The sequence below is a fragment of the Malania oleifera genome, chromosome 13, assembly GCF_029873635.1.
Source record: "Malania oleifera isolate guangnan ecotype guangnan chromosome 13, ASM2987363v1, whole genome shotgun sequence".
Taxonomy (NCBI): Eukaryota; Viridiplantae; Streptophyta; class Magnoliopsida; order Santalales; family Ximeniaceae; genus Malania; species Malania oleifera.
The window spans coordinates 75,538,596-75,560,038 of NC_080429.1; the positions used below are offsets into that span (position 1 = coordinate 75,538,596).

At 35.0% G+C, this 21,443-nt stretch overlaps 1 protein-coding gene across 2 annotated transcripts in view; it reads left to right on the top strand.

Annotated features, from left to right (window-relative positions):
* LOC131146639 (probable serine/threonine protein kinase IREH1) overlaps positions 1 to 21,443 on the top strand; it is a 74,513-nt gene that overhangs the window by 36,594 nt on the left and 16,476 nt on the right. For both annotated transcript variants that reach the window (XM_058096367.1, XM_058096366.1), the window contains exons 5-9: positions 1,878 to 2,050; positions 3,994 to 4,243; positions 6,997 to 7,089; positions 7,169 to 7,309; positions 7,394 to 7,486. In XM_058096367.1, coding sequence (XP_057952350.1) covers positions 1,878 to 2,050; positions 3,994 to 4,243; positions 6,997 to 7,089; positions 7,169 to 7,309; positions 7,394 to 7,486 — 750 coding nt within the window. The remainder of the gene's footprint in view (positions 1 to 1,877; positions 2,051 to 3,993; positions 4,244 to 6,996; positions 7,090 to 7,168; positions 7,310 to 7,393; positions 7,487 to 21,443) is intronic.

Consider the following 21,443-nt stretch of genomic DNA (forward strand, 5'->3'; position numbering starts at 1 on the left):
ATATTGTATTGGACTTGGCAAGTTAATGGAAAAAGGAGGCGCCTCATTTTTATATAAAATGGGCTTATTAATCGAGCATGCCCATAATTTGCAGGGCCCTATTTTGGATGGCTAGTCTAAGGGAAAGGACAATTGAGCCATTCACAAAGGGTAGGCCCAAGATTTTTAGGGCCCTGGTTTGGATAGCCAGCCTAAGGGAAAGGAGGATTGGGCCAATAATAATGGGCAGGCACAAGTTGCCCAATTTTCAAGCCCCAATATGCATGTGGAGAATATAGGGAAGAAGGATTGTCACCCATTTGTAAACGAAGGCCAAAATCTCTCTCCAGTTCCCCAAGATTCATGTGGAACAGATCATATTGCGGAACAATTACATCGGCAGCTTGATTTCAGAAAAGTTTCTTGATGACAATAAAGAAATAACTGAAAGTGTTGAAGCGGATGAAGATTTTGATTTTGCAGAGGGGCAAGAGGATGCTGCAGCAAGGTTTATAAAGGTGATGGTGTTTTGGGTAGGTTATTTGATGCCTCAGACATTAAGGCAAAGGGATCTAAGGGTCCCAAGGTTTATATTTGTCGGAAGTTTGCGCAGATGGGTGCGGAAATGAAAAAAAATGTTCAAAGATAAGAGAAAGCACTCTGATGAGGTTGTGCCAAAGGTTTTAAAGCAGAATTTGGAAGGAGAGTTAGGTATTGTGGAAGACATAAGTGCTAAGAAAAAGATGGGAATTTCTTGTGATAAGGTTAGCAAAGGAAAGGAGGTAATGAAATAGGGGGATTTATCAGATAATGAAAGCGATGGTCTAAGTGAGTTTGATTGTGGTGGAGGTTTATTGTCAGATGAAATTAGGGAACAATGTGGATATGTTTCTGATTCTAGTGATGTTTTAGGGGACTTATCATATGTACATCCATCCCCTTTGAAAGGATTGGACGGGGTCTGTATCTGAAAATGATGATTTAGTTAATGATATGCAGTCCGAGGACGATATTTTATCACCACCAATGGAGGAGATTTAAGGAAGGATTTAGAAGTTCAAGATCCCATGATAAATTGGAATTAAAATTTTGTGATCTTGTGGGAAATTAATTGCATTTTGATGGGTGTAAATATAGAGCTAAAAAGGGTCAAAGGGAGTTAGCTAACTTGAAGTGTTCAGTGAATTATGAAGGAAAATGATTGAAGAGGAGGTTCCTTCTTATATATATATATATATATATGTATATTTTTCACGGGTGGACTTCTTGTCCTCTTTCGTTGTAATTTCTCTTCCTCTATTTAATATACCTTATTTTATTATTAAAAAAAAAAGAATGAAGAAAGGCAATATTTTTAAGTGATAAACAAAATAGGGTACTCAAACCTATCTATTTCGACATGGACACTGAATTTTCAACACAATCCAGTTTTCTTTTGTTCCTCTTCTTCCAAATCACCTATAGGAAACAATTTTATTTGACTCCTTTCTGTTTGAGATTGAATGAGACTAATAGAGATGTAGAACAGTCTCTTTGGTGACAATATGGTATTATCTCTTATTCATGTATCCTCTTTTATCATCATGGTTGGCTGGCTTTGGCATACATACGTGTGTGTTTGTTTGTAAGTATAATATAATGTTAATAGTTAATACTTAGTGGAAGTTTGGAGGTTAAAGCTCATAAGTTGTGGCTACGATCAGTGTTATGTTTTTCCCAGATAATAAGATAAGCTTGTGGGAGTTTGGTGCATTTGGAGAAATTTGCTTATACATTGCATATTTAAGTTATAAGCCTATTTTTTCATGTATAATGCATGCTCATTATTAACTGATATCCATGAATTTTTCATGGTTAACTATTATTTAAAGCTATTAAATTTCGTCTGGATGGTGTAGATGAACGAACTTGCCGATATTGCTCGATGTGTTGCGAATGCTCCCATGGATGATGATCACTCCTTGTCATATTTAATCTCTTGTCTTGAAGATTTACGTGTTGTAATTGACCGTAGAAAATTGGATGCGCTTACAGTGGAGACTTTTGGTGCTCGAATAGAAAAGCTAATACGGTGAGTTCTTTGATGCGTTGCTTTGAATGTTTCATAAAAGAACATTGTAGTTCTCTCTCTCTCTCTCTCTCTCTCTCTCTCTCTCTCTCATCCTTACTCTTACACTCAATGTACTAAGAGTAAGAGCGATTATTGCCTATTTAGTTGTGGAAAATATTTTTTATTTTCCATTATGTTTTCTAAGAATGACAAAAATACTATCCTTGCTTTTTTATTTTCTAACATTTATGTAGGGAACCTGAAAGACATTTTTATTTTTGTTTACAAAAATCTATGTAAATGTTTGACACTCAAAAACAAGGTGGCATTTTTGTATTTTTTTGTAAAATTGGAAATTGAAAATGAAGGGTTTGTTTGGTATTGTTTCTGTTTTCTGTTTTCTATTTTTTCGTTTTTGTTTCTACACAAAGAAATAGATTATGAAAACACATTTGTTTAGGGGCTGTTTGGTATCATTGTAAAAAATTATGAAAACAAAAACCAAAAACGAAAACTAAAAACCAAAAACATAAACTAAAAACCAAAAATCGACAACCAGTTTGGTTAATATGTGTAAAATTAAAACAAATTAAAAAGTACTCATTTTTCGTCTTTAGATCAAATAATAGTTTAAAAAATGTGATGACTATAATAAAAATAAAAAAATATTTCAATTATTTTGCTTAATTGTTATATTTTCAAAATTCACTTTACAATAACAATATTGTACATTGCAATTGGAAAATACCAAAAATATTTTGTAGTTGACTTATTATTTTATTTTTATTTTAAAATTTATGTATATATTTTTTTTTATATTTAAATTCATATGATTTTATTTTAATTTTAAATAAAAATGTGTATAAAATGACTAATTTGATCCAAAACTTTTTTTTTTTTTGGATATTAAAATTTTCTGGCAACAAGTTGTCAAAACAACTATAAAACATAAAGTCTGGTTTTCAAATTTTTTGCAAACATCTAAAGACCAACAACAGAAACAGAAAGTTAACAACGTAAAAAAATGCGTTTTTATAATCCGTTTCTTCATTTTGTTGAAAAGGAAACTGAAAACAGAAAACAATGATACCAAATAGACCCTTAAGTTCAAGTTTTCTATTTCTGTTATCGGTTTTTAGTTGTTTATGAGATATTGAAAATTGAATTTTTTAATTTTTGTTGTTTTGGCTACTTGTTGCCAGCATTTAGTATCTATCATTAACTTTTTTGAATTAAATTCATTTTACACGAACTTTTAATTGAAATAAAAATAAAATGATCATACGAATTTAAAAATATAATTAAAATAAAAACGTCCATAAAATTTAAAATAAAAAGAGCCATTTACAAGATATATTTTTTAATATTTTTCGATCGTCATGTACAATAAGATTGTTCTTGTATGGTAAATTTGAAATATAATAATTAAGTAAAATAATAAGATACCAAGGAGGGTCTTAACAGCTGTTGAGGTAGCGAAGGAAACTACCCTCGGTTGGTGAATTGGTAGAAACGGATTCATGTAGTTTACCTCACCTAGTGGGACTTCCGGCTTGTTGTAGTAGTGGTAGTATTTTTAATTTGTATTATTTTGTAATTTTATTATTTTAATTATATTTCTAATTGTTATTTGATTCAAGTGCAAAAATAAGCATTTGTTTAATTAAGTTTTTAATTAGTTTTAGTTTTAGAAATATTTACCAAATTGGTTGCTGATTTCTGGTTTTTAGTTTTCACTTTTGGTTTTCTTTTTATTATTTTTTATGGTGAAACAAATTGCCCTAAAAATTGTTATCTACAACTAAGTTCCAAAATAGGCCCTTGGGTTTTTTGCTGAATTTTTTTATGGAAACATTGTCATCTTGAAAATTTATTTTCTTTTGATATTTGAGCCAAAGGTGTTTATTGCAACTCTCTTTTCATTTATTTTTTGTATTTTCTCTCTTTGCATGCTTCCATTCTAGGGAGAAGTATTTGCAGCTGTGCGAGCTAGTTGATGATGAGAAGGGTGACATAACAAGTACTGTAATCGACGAAGATGCTCCTTTGGAAGATGATGTAGTTCGTAGTCTGAGGGCAAGCCCTATACATTCTGCTTCCAAGGACCGTACCTCGATTGATGACTTTGAGATAATAAAACCAATCAGTCGTGGGGCATTTGGCAGGGTTTTCTTGGCAAAAAAGAGAACAACAGGGGATCTTTTTGCTATGAAGGTACTTTTAAATTATTACTATTTTGGTGGTTTCTTGTTAATTTATTCGATAGTAATAATAGTAAATATTAATATTTTTTTTTGATAGCAAAAGAAAATTGCAGAGTCTAAATCGTAGTGTTTTTACCCCCATTCCCCTGTTTAACCTCTCTTCTAGTAGGACCAGAAACATCAAGCCCAATACCCTTATTCACCTTGAATGACCTTGAACTAACTCCACCAAAAGCTGCAAGCTCTTAGGAATTTATTTCTTAGTATCTTACCTTTTCTTTTCTTTGGTGAAGTAGAAAAGTGGTAACAGGGGGTATGTTTTGGAAGTATTTGCTGATAGATGTCCCATCTTCTTGAGCTCTTGGAAGCTTCATTTTTTGAGGAAGTTGAATGGGAGGGAGGCTAGTGATTTCATCTTGTAGTTGAAGCTCTTGATTCTTTCTTCCTCATGTTGGGAATGATAGTGCAATTTGCCTGTTTGATTCTTTTGGGAACTGTTATTTTAGTTATTCCCTGATACATTTGATATGTGACCTATTGTTTGATATGTACACTTTTATATTGAAAGCTAACCAAAGGTAAGGCATTCAGTTGGTTTGAAATTCTTAATGGAATTAAAACTAATAATTTGTTGCTGAATAGAAGGCCTGATAAAGGCTGAATTCTTCTTTCATTGTGCTTTCTTCTTGAAAAATCTGTAATAATCTTATTCAAATTTTTATTGAAAAATGGATTTGTTGTTCTTTTCTAAGAATTTCGATATTCAGCATTTTAGGAGAAAAATTACTAAGTGATGTGAACTGAAGAACATCTCAAATCCTAATGATACACTAACAAATATATCCTGAAAAAAAAAAAAAAACATTACTAGAATTCTGTATCATCTGCACCATCTTCCACATGTGACATGGACAGCAGCAGCATATGAGCTTGAACTGTAGAAATAGTTACTGAGTTAGTGACAATGCTTGGAAGCAATATAGAAGGCTCCAATTTACCTCATAAAATTACAATTTCTCCAAGAAAAAAAAATCATTTAACATCCAAATCTGATTGAAAACCAAGTAAATGTGCAGGTGGCATGACACATTCAAAATCACATGAAAAATTTTATTAGATTTTGCTGATGAACATGTGAAAGGACAAGAAACAGGTTATGGGAGCATAGATTCTGTAGAAGGAGTAACTTACATCTCTGTGGTACCTGCAAAAATGTAGAAGTGTTGTCTAAACCTCCAAAATGGGTTTTATGGGAGTGAATTTTCCTATTGAATCCTTTGTGACTATGAATCTGTCATATCTTGTGTTTTGAGTATAATTTCAGCTTTTGATTCTCTGTCATTGTTTTGTATTACATGTTCAGTATCTTTTTTCTCGAGAGAAAAAAAAAGGATAATTCATTGTGAGGAAAGAATGCACTTGTTCTATATCTTGTGTTCAGAGTTAGTGTTTCACCTTGAAAGGATAAGTGGGTTACATTGAATGGTTTTCCAGGGGTTTCAAAAAAGCTTGAAAATGATTGCCCCTTGGATTTTATATCTACAAAAAAAAAAAAAAAAACCAAAAAATTGTAGAAGTGTTGTCTAAACTTTCAAAGTGTTTTATGGGAGTGGAACCTTTTAGCAACTATGGATCTCTTGATTATTTGTATCACTTCGAGCACGTGCTTGTGGGTGGCTTATCTCCTAATCCTTCACAGTTGCCTCTCCTTGTGGTGTCACTGTTTTGTTTATTTTTTATTGGCAAAAAAAAAAAAAAAAAAAAGTTTATCATCAACATAGTTTACAAAGTCAACTATCAGGGCTACTGCATAGACTAAGAGCTTTGGAATTAGTATTTGGCCTTGAGAACATGCCTATTAGGAAATTTGTTGGAATGCAAACAGGAGAAATAACTCTCCCTTTTAATATAATTTTTTCTTGCATTGATTTCAACTTGCACAGCAAATTCAATGGAGGACGCTAACTCCATATGTGCATCTAGATTGTAAAACCTGTTATTCTATTTTATTTTATTTTATATATTATGATATGGTTATAACCAATTTACATGATATTCCTCTTGGCCAACATATTGCTTATTGAATCTCAATTTATTTTTACTTTTTTGACTCCTTAGTGCATCTTCAAGCACTGAGAATGAAATCACTCATCTGAACATCAAATCCTGACTTTTTTTTTTTTACGGAAAATTGAAAGCTTACACTTTGTTTGAGAACACGGATTTAAGACCTTTGATTTGGATTTGGATTTGGATTTGCATTGATTTGATATTTTGAACAAAACCAGGTAAAAATTTTGTATTGTGTTTTCTTCATACAAAATTCGTAGTCCAAGTTCTAACATCCACACTCTCAAACAGTCAAACACTATATTAGAGTTTTCTGTGCTGAGCCTGATTTGACCTTGTTCTTCTTGCCCTGCTGGATGGAGCTTATTGGTCATGCATATAACTACTTATTAATAAGCATATTCCTAATAGAGAAATTCCCTTATTTTGTCTTACATCTACAGTATTTTTCCCTGGTTTTTTTTTTGTTCTTTTTAATGCCCTCTTTGTTTTGTCTTTGCTGGTGAAGCTTTTTGCCCCTTACTGCTGTTATGAGCAACTGAAGTATTGAAATGTCTTTTAGTGTCTTGCCACCCTCTTTTCTTTTAAGTACATTATTGTACTGAAGCCCCTTCTCTATTGGCTTCTTCTGTCATTCTGGACTAGTGTCGTGTCTCTAAATATTAATTTGTATTTTCTCTGACATATCCACAGGTTCTTAGAAAGGCAGATATGATTCGTAAGAATGCTGTTGAGAGTATTTTGGCAGAACGCGATATTTTAATTTCAGTCCGCAATCCTTTTGTGGTGAGCAGGTCTAGCTGGCTATTTTATGCTGTCTGAAGAGTTAGTTTTACCATTATAATTTTGTTTTAAATCATGCCAGGTCCGTTTCTTCTATTCTTTTACTTGCCGTGAAAACTTGTATCTTGTGATGGAGTACTTGAATGGAGGAGATTTGTACTCTCTGTTGAGAAATTTAGGTTGCTTAGATGAAGATGTTGCTCGTGTGTACATAGCCGAAGTTGTAAGTCGCAGTTTTCTACTTAGAGAAACAAAAATTTCCTGCTTACATTACAGTGCAACCCATGAATGTTTAATTTGCATACAGGTGCTAGCTTTGGAATATTTACATTCACTACGCGTGGTTCATCGTGATTTGAAGCCTGATAATCTATTGATTGCACATGATGGCCACATCAAGGTAAATATTTACTTTTCCCTGAGGATTTGAATTTAAATTTCAGATGATTTTGAGGCTTTGAAATCTGCAAATGTTTGGACGAACTTTTCATTTTGATTGTAAAAAATGATTGAAAGTTGTAATTAGAACATGGTAATTTCATTGAAGTTTTGCTCACTGTTTGTGGGCATAATAGTGCATGTTGTAGAATTGAAATATCAGAAAATGGGTAAATGAAAGTTTTGCAGGTTGATGTTCAGGCTGTCATTTGTAGTAATTTCTGTTTTTGTTCTTGGGTTGTGCACCCCTTGGTGCCCTTATGGTCTGTCTTCCCTTTTGCCTATAAAGATGCACTCATGATAGCTATTGCTGGAAGGTTTTAAACTATAGACATATTAGGGATCTAAGATTAATTTAAATGCCATTTATAAATCCCCTATATTTTTTTTCATATTCAAATTCACCTTTTATTTCGACATAAAAGGTTGAAGAAGAGAGGAGGATGAAGTAAGGAGGAAGGAAAGAGGAGAAGAAGAGAGAGAAGAAAGAAGAGAGGGAGATTGTAATAACTCGTACCGCTGCCAAAATAGGGTAGCTGTGGAATGGGCAGAGATATGATAAGGGAATGAGGCGGATTTTGGTATATGGTGAAACATTCAGGTGTTATTGCAGAGGCAGTTTCACAATGATTTGTTTTCTGAGGAGAATGAGTTAAGGCCAATGGTTGATGGATTAGGTTAAAGTCCTATTTTTGAGGAGCAAAGTAGTTCGTTAGAGAGGCCTTTTATAAGGAAATACTTTTTGGTATTAATGAGGATAAGGCAGCCTGTCGGGATGGTTTTAGCATGACCTTTTTTATTCATAACTAGGCTGTTATGAAGGATGATCTTTACAAGGGTGTTTATGAGTTTCATGCTAACGTCGTAATTGGAAAGTGTATTAATTGTACTTTCCTTACGATGGTGCATAAGAAGAACCATTTTCTTTATGTTTTAAGGATCCTCAGGGATTAGTTTGGTGGCCAGTGTTTTTAAGATTTTGATGAAGGTTTCATCTAGAAGATTGGTGTTTAGAGAACTACTGTTTCTCCATCTTAGGCAACAATTGTGTGAGTTAGTACATCTTTGATGTTGCATTGGATGTGAATGAAGCTGTTTAAGGATGCTAGGAGATAGGAAGGGGAATGCTAGTTGAGATTTTCTGGATAGGATTTTGAGTAAAGTGGCTTTTGGAGATGGATGGAGGAAGTGGACTAGGGGTTGCTTTTTTTTGTTTTTTTCTTTTATGTTCTTAGTGATTGTTAATGGTCATCCTGCAACTTTGTTTTCGCCTTTGAGGGTTTTGTGCTGAGATGATCCTTTGTCCCTTTTTTGTTTACCTTGCTGGTGGTCATTAATGAGTAGGAGGCTTTTTTGATGTTATACTTTAGGTTGCTTGGAGGGGTTTAGTGTAGGCAGGGAGTAGGTAGCTGTTTCCAATCTAAGTTTTCTAATTATACTATAGTTCTGAAAGATGGGTTTCACCAATGCTTGACTGTTTTACAGATTTTTAAGGCCATTTTGAATGTTAAAATTAATTTGTCCAAATCTAGTTTTGTCGGTTTGAATTTGAGCATGCAGGAAATCTCTTGTTTTACTTCTTTAGCTGCTTGTAAAGCCTTTGAATTAGCTAGGCCTTCTGTTGAGAGGTAATCATTGTGCTACTTCCTTCTGGGATCCTGTTGCTAAGCATGCTTCTGAAGGCTGAATGGGTAGAAGCATAGCTATTTTTCTTTATGTGGTCATATTACTTTGGTTTTAGCTTGTTTGTCTACTATTCCTATTTTATTGGTTTCTTTTTAGGATTCCTGTTATGGCAGCTGAGAAATTAGAAAATGGATGAGATGTTTTCTTTGGAATGGTATGAAATCATATTTCTCACTTGATTTCTTATGTTGATTCAAAATTTCATTCCATTCCATTCCGGGCCCATTCCATTTCTTAAAACAAACATGATGTGAACTGTACAAAAACATTTCTTTGGGTTTTTCTTTTTTTGGTGTTTCAGAGAAAGAGGGGGGGAAGGTAGAGGTGGGGGTGAGTGGGAGTGGGAGTGGGAGTGGTTTTTACATATTCTGTTAGAAGTTGAATCCATTTGGCATAAAGTAATCAAGAGATAATATGGGCACAAATGGTTGGGATGCTAAGGGGTGTGTTGGAGGGGTGTTTCTCATGTTAATCCAAAGCTTATTGCTAAGATTTATTCTATTTTTATTTCTTTGACCCGATAGAGGTTGGGGATGGTTCCAGAACTCAGTTTTGGGTTGTCTTGTGGACAGAATATTCCACTATGATGCATTTCCATGTTTATACATTCTACTATTCATGTTGATTCTAGTCTGCACTTCAGTGGTTGGATGGCTCTAAAATTTCTTCAAATCTTCGATTCTTGTTGATCTTAATGATACAGAAGTGAATGAATATAGTTCTACGAGTTCAATTTTTTATTTTTGTTGGTCCTTTTTTTATATGGATAAGAGATCTTGGAGTTTAGATAGTTCTGGCACTTTTTCTTGTAAATCCTTTTATTCCTATATCTTCAGATACTGGCAGCATTACTCTTGAATAATCTTATTTGGAAGGGCAAGGTTCCTTTTAAGGTTAAGGCTATTATTTGGTGCATATTTGTTTGAGATAAATAATAACACTTTTGTTTGGTTGTGTGGTTTGCTCGAAGTCAATGGATGTTGAGAGGCTGTGGAAGCGTGCTCTTTGTGCTGTTTTATGGCGAATTTGACCGGAAATGATTTCCAGAATATTCTCTGGAAAGAGACTATAAAGGGATATTTTTGGGACAGGGGTGTGGTGTTTGGATTCTCTTTGGGATTATACTGAAGGCTGTTTAAGGGGCTGTTTTCAGGATGTTAACCAAGACTGGGTGGCATTATTAAGACATACTAGTTTTCTCTTCTTATGTTTGAGGACTTGTTGTTGTCTTTTATTATATATATTCTCCTTCCTAGCTTTGATAAAGTTTATTTTTCTATAAAAAGTAATCATAACAATAATGATTGTTTGCAGAACAGGAAGCCTATAAAAGCTCTATCACCTGATTTGTGTTTTTGTGGAAGCAGATTAGTGAAATAGAGTTGTTTTACTTGCTTTTTTGGACACACGCTTTTGAGCTATTTAGAGGGTTGGGTTTTCTACATGACTTTTGCTTGAATATTTTGAAAATTTTTAATTAACGTTGTTGAGGAGTGTTGGGTTTGTTTGTGCACTGCAGAGAAGCTGTTTCTCTTTGATTTTTGGGGTTTTGGCGGAAGGAAAGATGCTAGGATTTTATGGGATTGTGCTTTAATAGCCGTGATGTGGTGCATTTAATAGAGAGTAATTTGAGAATCTTTTGGGACAAGATCTTTTCCATTCATTTTCTTTGGCACATGGTGGTTTTCTGTGCTTGTTTTTGAGTACTAGTGGCTGGTGCATTTGCAGGAGTTTCATTGTCTCATATTCAGGGCGATTGATGGTCTTTTTTTACTAAATTCTGTTTAGAACCCTGCCATCACAATTCACAGAACACTGCAAGTTTGCCTATACCCATTGGCCTTTCTTCGCATTTCTTGTGCCACCATCCAGATGAACTTCGTTTCCTCTAGGACTGGACGGCCATAACCCCATCTTATGCAGTAGTTGTTGGGCTTCTAAATTCTTCCTACTATTTTTTGTTCACAAGAATGAGCAAAATCCCACCCGTACGTTACTGCTATTTACCCAGTCCATCTTTCTCAAAAAGGGAATTCCCTCCAAACCCTCCATTGGAGATGGTGGTACACTTAGTTGTTAGAATCTTACGACTTGCAATTCGATTCATATGACCCATATCAGTTCCACACCAATTGATTTGAATCTTACTATGGATCTAAAAAGAACTGAAATGTTGCTGAATCTACCGATTCATCTCGTGCATCTAGCGAATCGATTTGAAACCATCGATTCACACATTCTAGATCTATCATATCCTGAGAGACCCAAATGGTTTAAAATCCCTGAAACAACATTTCTTTTTTATTTGCTGCTTTTATTTTTACACGATTATGTTCCATTCCTTGTCTATGTCAGTTTTGTGCTAAAAATGATTAGAAAATAGAATTTACGAGTCATATTGCCTTCACAAAACCATTCTTCCCTCTTGGAGGAGTACAGTTTTTGGCCATTAAGAAGGGGCAGAGCACTCATCAGCTAAGGTGGTACTCATGTTCTATTGTGTTGTTAAGTTCCAAAAGTTGGTCTGTTTAGTAGTTTATTCAATTATTTCCATTTTAAAGTTAATTATTTTTTCTTTTTAATTTGCAAAAGAATATGCATGAAATCTTATTTTTTTTAAAATTGTTGATAAACCCCAAAAGTTCAGTTCTTTTTTATTAATTTTTTCTTAATTCCTAATGGAAGAAAGTTCTTTTTTATTTTCTTAAATTTTTTATTAATATTTATTTACTCTTCCCCTTCTCATTTGTTTAGGGAAAAAACACTCATGAAATATGTATTTTTGAGTATGTAATATGTATTTTTTTTTTTTTCAAAATTCATATGTATTTTCACTATTTTTTTCGTGTCATTCATATATCAATATACGCATGCCATTTGGAATTGATTTTGGAAATTTCTTCTAAATCTTATGATTCGATTTAATTTGATTCTTGATTCTCAATTCCCAAAAGGAATTTCGATTCACGACTTGAATCTCAATTTGACAACTATGGTGGCTCGTACGATATGTAAAGAGCATTACGGTGCACAAATCCCCTATGTATGCAGGGTGTGGGGAATGAGTAGACCACAATGGGTTTGTAGTATGCAGCCTTACCTTGCATTTTTGCAAAGAGGTTGTTCCCACAGCTTGAACCTGTGACCTCCATTTTAAAGGATGACAACTTTACCATTGCACCAATGCTCCCCTTTGGCACATACAATATTACTCCCAATAATTAGATGATTCAGACACTTGCCCATATTGTTCCTGGAATTCATCCAATTATGAACCCTTGTCCAAATATGCCTATGTCATGATCCCACATCGGATGAGTATTGGGGAGATCTTGGGCCTATAAAAATGGTTCAAGCTCCAATTATGTGGGGCACATTTTATAGGACAAATTTGTGAGGCCAGTTGGACCAAAGAGGACAATACCTCATCATAATTGGGTTGAGACTGATACATTTGGTATTAGACCCACCTTGGGGTTACTGCCATATGGGTGGATCTTACACAAAAGCATAATCCTATAAAGATATGGGCCATTCTGAAGAGGGCGTTAGAGATTGGAGACGGTAGATCTTCTCACGATCCCACACTGGATGTATAGGGAGATCTTAGGTTTATAAGGATGGTTTGGACTCAAATTATGTGAGGGCGCTAGCGGACAAATCCACTATAGACTTCTCGACCAAAGTAGACAATTCCTCACCGGTGTTGGGCTGAGACTAATACACCAAGTTTAACCTAAACATCATTCCCACAAGATACCTGAACCTTCATATGCCTACCCCCATCAATAGATACATGACCACAGTTGTCACTTATTAAGGAGGCAATGACATCAGTTGAACTCCCATATTTGCCTAACATGGGGAGTGGTCAGATTTATCTTGACGGAACTAAAAGTGACAAAACAGTTTATAATGCTACAACATTTGGTATAATAAGCAAAATCATACGAAAAGAAAAAGGGGGATATGAAATAGTCATATTGGATACATTGAATGGACGTCAAGTGGTTGATATTATCCCTTTAGGACCAGAACTTCTTGTTTCAGAGGGGGAATCTATCAAACTTGATCAATCATTAACAAGGAATCCTAATGTGGGTGGATTTGGTTAGGGAGATGCAGAATTAGTACTTCAAGATCCAAAGAACTCTTTCTACCTGTCCTATATATTGTCTTTTCGTTCTATAGAAATATTAGACGAGATTTTACAAAAAAAAAAAATGGGAGAACAATTTTTTTTCTTGATACAAATTTTACACGACATAAGGAAAAACCACTTTATTTAATTAATTTCCTAATAATTTTTAACTATCATAATTTTATTATAAAAAATATTTTATTTTCCATTTTTTTGTGAACTCTGAGGGAATTCATCTGCGAATTTTGATTCAGTGGCATCCTCAGATTTTGGGCCTCATTACTAGTGGAAATAATGGGCAGTGAGTACTTCAGGCCTGTATGTGTTGGGCTGGCTGAAGCCTGCCCATTAAATCTATGCTGACTCTTTTCAAATCCCCAAAATTTGGTAGTTATCCCTCCCACACCCCTTCCCCTTGGACTCACATGCTCTACTTTTCACAAGGCGCAGTCCATTCTTCATCATCATCATCTTCTTCTTCTTGTTCTTCATACAACCATTCTCCATAGAAACCCTAGCTTCCCCTAGAATGATTGGCAAAAAATGCAGAGGATTAATGGCATGATGCACAATCAGGCATCACAAACAGCATCACACCTCCACATCATTCACAAATCTTGTAGTATCTGCCATCAGAAATCTTGTTTTTCCCTTGCTGATACTGCCGTTACCAGAATCCTTGGCCATCGTTTGAGATTTCTTAGCCAATACACGGAAGTCTTGCACAGCTCTTGCCACCCATCTCTTTTAGCCACACTTGAAACAAAATCTGAAATGCTTTTACCTTTCTATCCAGCCATAACTCCAAAAAGTTCCCCATCTTTATTGTTTGAATCGCCAACCAATACTTGATGCTACCAACCACATGCTATGATAATCTCGCCCTGACAAATTCCATTCCAAGAACCATTTTACGGAAGGTGAAGATAGCTTCACCAATCGATTATGATTTGGGTTATGCTACGGTCCAGCACAGATAAAAACACACCCTTCCTCACTCAGTCTAGTCTCAGATCGAATGTACCTTCGACATGGACTAATCTTCTGCAATTTCCTCTGGCCTACAATTGTTGTATCCATATTCTAAAGCACCGATGAGAGTGGGGAGGAGAGGGGGAGGTTTTGCGAGCCAATTTTTTGAGCGTAGGAAGTTCTCCATGCTTCATTGGATTGTTTTAGTTTTTTTTTTTTTTTGGGTGGACTTTGGTTCTGTGTTGTACATGGTTACCAAGAAACATTGATGCCTTGGCCAACCACATATTGGTACAAGTATTCAAAATCACGGTACAGTTTCGTTGCAGAACATTAAATCTAATGATCTAAAGTTAAAATTTAATATGTTTCAAATAGAATTTTTTTATTAGTGAAAATGGAGAATTAATGGAGAATTATTGCATTATAATTCCATTTTCAGTCATTATTAATCTATTTCACAAAAATAAAATCTCTTCTATTTTGAAACACTTCAACAACCTCCCCAGAGTACACAAATGTTGTTTCATATTTCTCGTCAATATGTCTATATAACTATGTCCCTAACACTCCACATCTTAGAGAATGAAATTTTAATTTGTTTCAAAATGTGTGACCATTACTTTCACGACATAGCTATCCAATATGTATACATGCTAGAGTTAGTGAATGATACATAATTACACATTAACCCCTAAATACTAAAAGTACAAAACAAGCATAGTTTTTCAATTTAACACATGTCGTATTTTCCAAAGCCTGTAAAATATGAGGGCCAAATAGGCAGCCTAAGTGGCAGTGGTTTTCCTGTGTCATAATTCCTTGAATGAAAGGGACTTCACTCTGGAGAATTTTCTCTTTTGAATCAGTGAAGAGAGTGGAGAGTTTGAATGCAGGTACCACTCTTATGAACATCATCCTCTGTCAGCCATGTAGCATTCAAAGTGCGTCAGCTTGTCCATTGAACCACATAGCACTGAATCTGCTGGAAAGAGGACAAACATGCTCATCATCGAGAATGGCTTCAGCCGAATTCTGTGCTTGTGAAATAGGTGGTGCCTAAGGGGTTGTAGAAACTACATGATCACCATAGAAAGACGAGGCTGGAAGCTCAAAAGTGCCTTAGTATTATGTCAAGTCATCCACATTGAACAATAGCTCTGAAGTTCACATGATCAAGCAGACCAATCCAGGTTTTCTAATGGTGGAAAATGGGTGAAAGGCACACACATTGATTTTGTTAATGAAATTTTGCAGATACTGTCACCTAAATTAAATTCTCTAGCCCTATGATGCACATTGGAAGCAAGTTTATAATCCATGGTACTCATGGCTGGTTTGCCCCTAACCACATTTGTCATTACTCATTCCAAGTTTTCTCTTAACATCAGCATGGAACTTATGGGTGTGACTGATAGAAGTTTTAGTAGGTTCTGGAATACGGGCATTAACTGGTAAAGATCAAGTTTCTAATTGAATATGCACTCATAAGTACTCTTAACCTTAGTTTGACCATTATTTTTTGGAATGACAAAATAGAAGTGTTAGATTACCACTTTACCTAAAATCTTAAGTTGTTAGGTAGTGGGCCAACAATGTATATCAAGCTTTAACACCACACCCCCCCCCCCCCCCCCCGGCGGGTGTGTAGCCCAATAACACATGGAGAGATAAATACATGATAAATAGCACCCATGATAGGGAATACAATAATTTATTAAACACCATACCACAAACGCGGGCAACAAGACTAGAACCTAGGACCTCCTAGAAACCAGCTCTAATGCCATGTTAGATTACCACTTTACCTAATTAAGCTGTTAGGTTGTGGGCGAACAATGTATATCAAGCTTTAACAAGAAGAAAACATGTGATTAGTGCTACATATTTTCCTAAGTGTGTTCCAAAAGTAACTAACAACTTGATGTTGGCAAGCAATGCAGTTTGCTAACATCCTCGGAGAACAATTAACTACATTTGGTGCATTGGAAGTTTTACTACATGGGATACAATTTCCATTTTGGTGAACCAATAAATTACAACAAATATGGAAACATGTCTTTGGACTGTTTTTGGGAATCAATGAACGAAATTCATACTCAAATCTTTGCAAGCCATTTGCTGCAAAGAAACGGGTGTAAAGGCTAGTGTTCCATCTAACCCACTTGCATGTAATTCACAAACTAGGAAATCCCTAAAAGAAATGGAAGACATGCATAATATAGTGCCCTTAAATAGGTAAGGCTCATGGATGAAAAAGTTAATATATTCTCTGTGAATCCTCATTCGCCTCTTGAAAAATGAGGCTAAGATAAGGATTGTCAAAGTACTATGCTTCGAGGACTAAAATTCTATGTTCTCAGCACTTGTGAATGACTACAACTGTGTTGAGGCCATTGGCCCGTTCTTCTCAACACTGATAGAATGTTTGAATACAAAAGTGTACAGTACTTAACATTCCACTTCTTCTGTGAACCCAAATATCAGGAAAAAAAGGGGGGAAAAGGATGGGCAAAAGTAAAGTACGAACTGTTGGGGTAAAATATATTGTTGTGAATCATTAGGGATCTCACCATAGCATAAGAAAACTCTTTATCATATGTGATGCATTTGTGTTTCGCCTCTTAGGGTTTTTGACTGAAAAATGGTATAGGGTGTTTCTTTGGACTCAAAACTCGACCAAATTTATTGGAAAGACTAAAACACAATAAATTATAAATAAACCTCTAAAAGATAACTACTACTAACAAACCCCACTTACACATGAACCTAGCTACAATTGTGTTGAGGCCATTGGCTTGTTCTTCTCAACACTGATAGAATGTTTGAAAACAAAAGTGTACAGTACTTAACATTCCACTTCTTCTGTGAACCCAAATATCCGGGAAAAAAGGGGGGAAAAGGGTGGGCAAAAGTAAAGTACGAACTGTTGGGGTAAAATATATTGTTGTGAATCATTAGGGATCTCACCATAGCATAAGAAAACTCTTTATCATATGTGATGCATTTTTGTTTCGCCTCTTAGGGTTATTGATTGAAAAATGGTATAGGGTGTTTCTTTGGACTCAAAACTCCACGAAATTTATCTGAAAGACTAAAACACAATAAATTATAAATAAACCTCTAAAAGATATCTACTACTAACAAACCCCACTCACACATGAACCTAACTACAATTGTGTTGAGGCCATTGGCCCGTTCTTCTCAACACTGATAGAATGTTTGAAAACAAAAGTGTACAGTACTTAACATTCCACTTCTTCTGTGAACCCAAATATCAGGAAAAAAAGGGGGGAAAAGGATGGGCAAAAGTAAAGTACGAACTGTTGGGGTAAAATATATTGTTGTGAATCATTAGGGATCTCACCATAGCATAAGAAAACTCTTTATCATATGTGATGCATTTTTGTTTCGCCTCTTAGGGTTTTTGACTGAAAAATGGTATAGGGTGTTTCTTTGGACTCAAAACTCGACCAAATTTATTGGAAAGACTAAAACACAATAAATTATAAATAAACCTCTAAAAGATAACTACTACTAACAAACCCCACTTACACATGAACCTAACTACAATTGTGTTGAGGCCATTGGCCCGTTCTTCTCAACACTGATAGAATGTTTGAAAACAAAATTGTACAGTACTTAACATTCCACTTCTTCTGTGAACCCAAATATCCGGGTAAAAAAAGGGGAAAAGGATGGGCAAAAGTAAAGTATGAACTTTTGGGGTAAAATATATTGTTGTGAATCATTAGGGATCTCACCATAGCATAAGAAAACTCTTTATCATATGTGATGCATTTTCGTTTCGCCTCTTAGGGTTTCTGACTGAAAAATGGTATAGGGTGTTTCTTTGGACTCAAAACTCCACCAAATTTATCGGAAAGACTAAAACACAATAAATTATAAATAAACCTCTAAAAGATAACTACTACTAACAAACCCCACTCACACATGAACCTAACTACAATTGTGTTGAGGCCATTGGCCCGTTCTTCTCAACACTGATAGAATGTTTGAAAACAAAAGTGTATAGTACTTAACATTCCACTTCTTCTGTGAACCCAAATATCCGAAAAAAAAAGGGAAAGGATGGGCAAAAGTAAAGTACGAACTGTTGGGGTAAAATATATTGTTGTGAATCATTAGGGATCTCACCATAGCATAAGAAAACTCTTTATCATAAGTGATTCATTTTTGTTTCGCCTCTTAGGGTTTCTGATTGAAAAATGGTATAGGGTGTTTCCTTGGACTCAAAACTCCACCAAATTTATCAGAAAGACTAAAACACAATAAATTATAAATAAACCTCTAAAAGATATCTACTACTAACAAACCCCACTCACACATGAACCTAACTACAATTGTGTTGAGGCCATTGGCCCGTTCTTCTCAACACTGATAGAATGTTTGAAAACAAAAGTGTATAGTACTTAACATTCCACTTCTTCTGTGAACCCAAATATTCGGAAAAAAAAGGGGAAAAGGATGGGCAAAAGTAAAGTATGAACTGTTGGGGTAAAATATATTGTTGTAAATCATTAGGGATCTCACCATAGCATAAGAAAACTCTTTATCATATGTGATGCATTTTCGTTTCGCCTCTTAGGGTTTCTGACTGAAAAATGGTATAGGGTGTTTCTTTGGACTCAAAACTCCACCAAATTTATCGGAAAGACTAAAACACAATAAATTATAAATAAACCTCTAAAAGATATCTACTACTAACAAACCCCACTTACACAGTAACCTAACTAAGAATTTTGTTTTGATAGGAAGAAAGAAGAGGAGGTTTTATTAAGAAGAAAGAGTGTGCGGAAAGGAGAACAAGGAATCCTACTAAGGAGACGAAATAACAAAAAATAAAGGATTGCACTCAGCATAATACAGCCAACAAATCACGCAGTAGATTTGCAAAGCACATCCTCTTGAAAAAGCATGCTGCACGAGCCCATAAAGAAGCCATATATTGAATCCTATCCCATAGAAAATACCATAGAATTTCTTGCCCTTAAAAATGTGAGCATTCTATTACAACCAAATGCTCCGCAAAATGCCCTGCAAAACACAAACCTCCGCAAGGCTAATGCATCTTTACTGAATAACTTGTTCCATATCCTCCATGAAAGAACAATGCAGTAAAAAACGAGAGGCAGATTCAGAACTATTGAAGCAAAGGGTGTACGCATCTAGAGACAAAGCCATAGAAGGCCTCCTACTCTGCAACATATTGTTGATGTTAACTCTATTAAGAATAATGAACCAAATAGAATCCTTAATTTCAGAGGGAACTTTTGCTTTCCAAATTCTATGAAGAAGTGAAAGATCATGTTCTCATGGACCAAATCCTCAAAGTAAGGTTTAACAGAATACTGCCATGAAGAATCTAGAACCCGCATATGCACATTTTCCTATTGGAAGGATGGCAACACTCCCAACAAACACAACAAAGACAACAGTTCATCCACCTCCCTATCATTAAGAGACCTACGATAGGAGAAGTTGAGAATGGAAATTCCAAGAAAAAATTTCCCCATTAGTGATCAAGAGAGAAGAAATAACCCCATTGTGCAATGAGAAGAGACGATACAGGTAAGGAAATGGGAAGTGTAGAGTTGCCAGCCTAAATGTGTTCCTAGAAGCGAGTGGTCAGCGCCTTAACCACAACAAATTTTATATATGGGATAAAAAGTAAGTATAGCTGCAATATACACTTCCAAGGACTCTCAAAAGAACATCTTATGCCCATATTTGCATCCCATCGATTTATTTGCATGCCAAATTTACTTATCACTTTGTGCCAAAGAGAGTTCTTCTCTAAGGAAAATTTCTGACACATCAAAGCAATGTTTTTCAACACCAATTTCCCATGACCCAAATAGCCTTCCTTTTTTGATCAACTAACCACTTCCCAACTAAACATGATCTTTTTTACCCCCAACCCTAAACCAAAGAAAATCTGTCGAGTTTCATTACCCCTAGCTATCCCAACAGGGACTCTAAAAATGGACAAAAAGTAAAGAGGGATACTGGAAAGATGGGCTTGAACCTAAATAAAAAAGGGCACCCTTCTACCCATCCAAACACTAAACTACCTTCTTCATTGTAGGAGCCCAAAAACTGGTTGACTTAGGATTACCACCCAAAGGAACCCCTGAATAAGTCAAAGGCCAATCTAGGACACCACACCCTATTGAAAAAGGAAACTCAAAAGGTTGTAAAATTGTGAGCACATTCAAAATGGACTACATATGGCCCTTTAAGAAAATGTTGAGGGTGAGTCACCACAACCTGTTTCAATTCCTCTTACAAACATGGTTGCTAAAACAGCAACGTGGATCATACGATCCTACGACACTACTTCACCCAAACAATCTTGATCTTATGTAGAATCACATAGTGGTTGTATGGTAGTAGGATCAGTGGGATTGATAGGATTGTAAGGTCCTACAATACATTATATTTTTACATTTTTACCAAAGCTAAGTGTTGATGTTTGTATTGTGTAACTTGTACAAATAATTGATTACTTAGGCTGTTTTTAGATTGACGTTCATGAAGTGGTTCAAACCTCAAACATCAATTTCTAGGTTGAGGATATATACGCATACTTAATACACTATGATGGTGACAATGGTTTTAATTATGGGCTTGATGAAGTCATCCATGTTTGTCTCGGCAATACTAATGAACCAAATAGCGGCTTGAATGTTAACCCTAATTTTTATTGACCTAGCTAGATATTTTTTCTTTTGTTATTTGTTTGCTTTATATATAAAAATATAAAGCTTATATATATATTATTCCTTTTTCATTGTAAGTTGCTTTGATATAGGAATGCAACACTTGAACATGTGATCTCATTGTTACATGAGGGCTCTAACATATAAGCTTCTCGGTATTTTCCTAGTCTTGAAGACTTGATAATTTTTTAGGGTTTGTTTGATATATTTCTTTTTCTCTGTTTTCATTTCTATAGAGTGAAGAAATAGATTATGGAAACGTGTTTCTTGCGTTGCTAGTTTTGGTTTTTGTTGAAGGTTTTCAACTATTTTTGAAAAAAAAAAAATGAAAACTAGATTTTGTTTTTAGTTGTTTTGACAACTTGTTTGTAGAATAT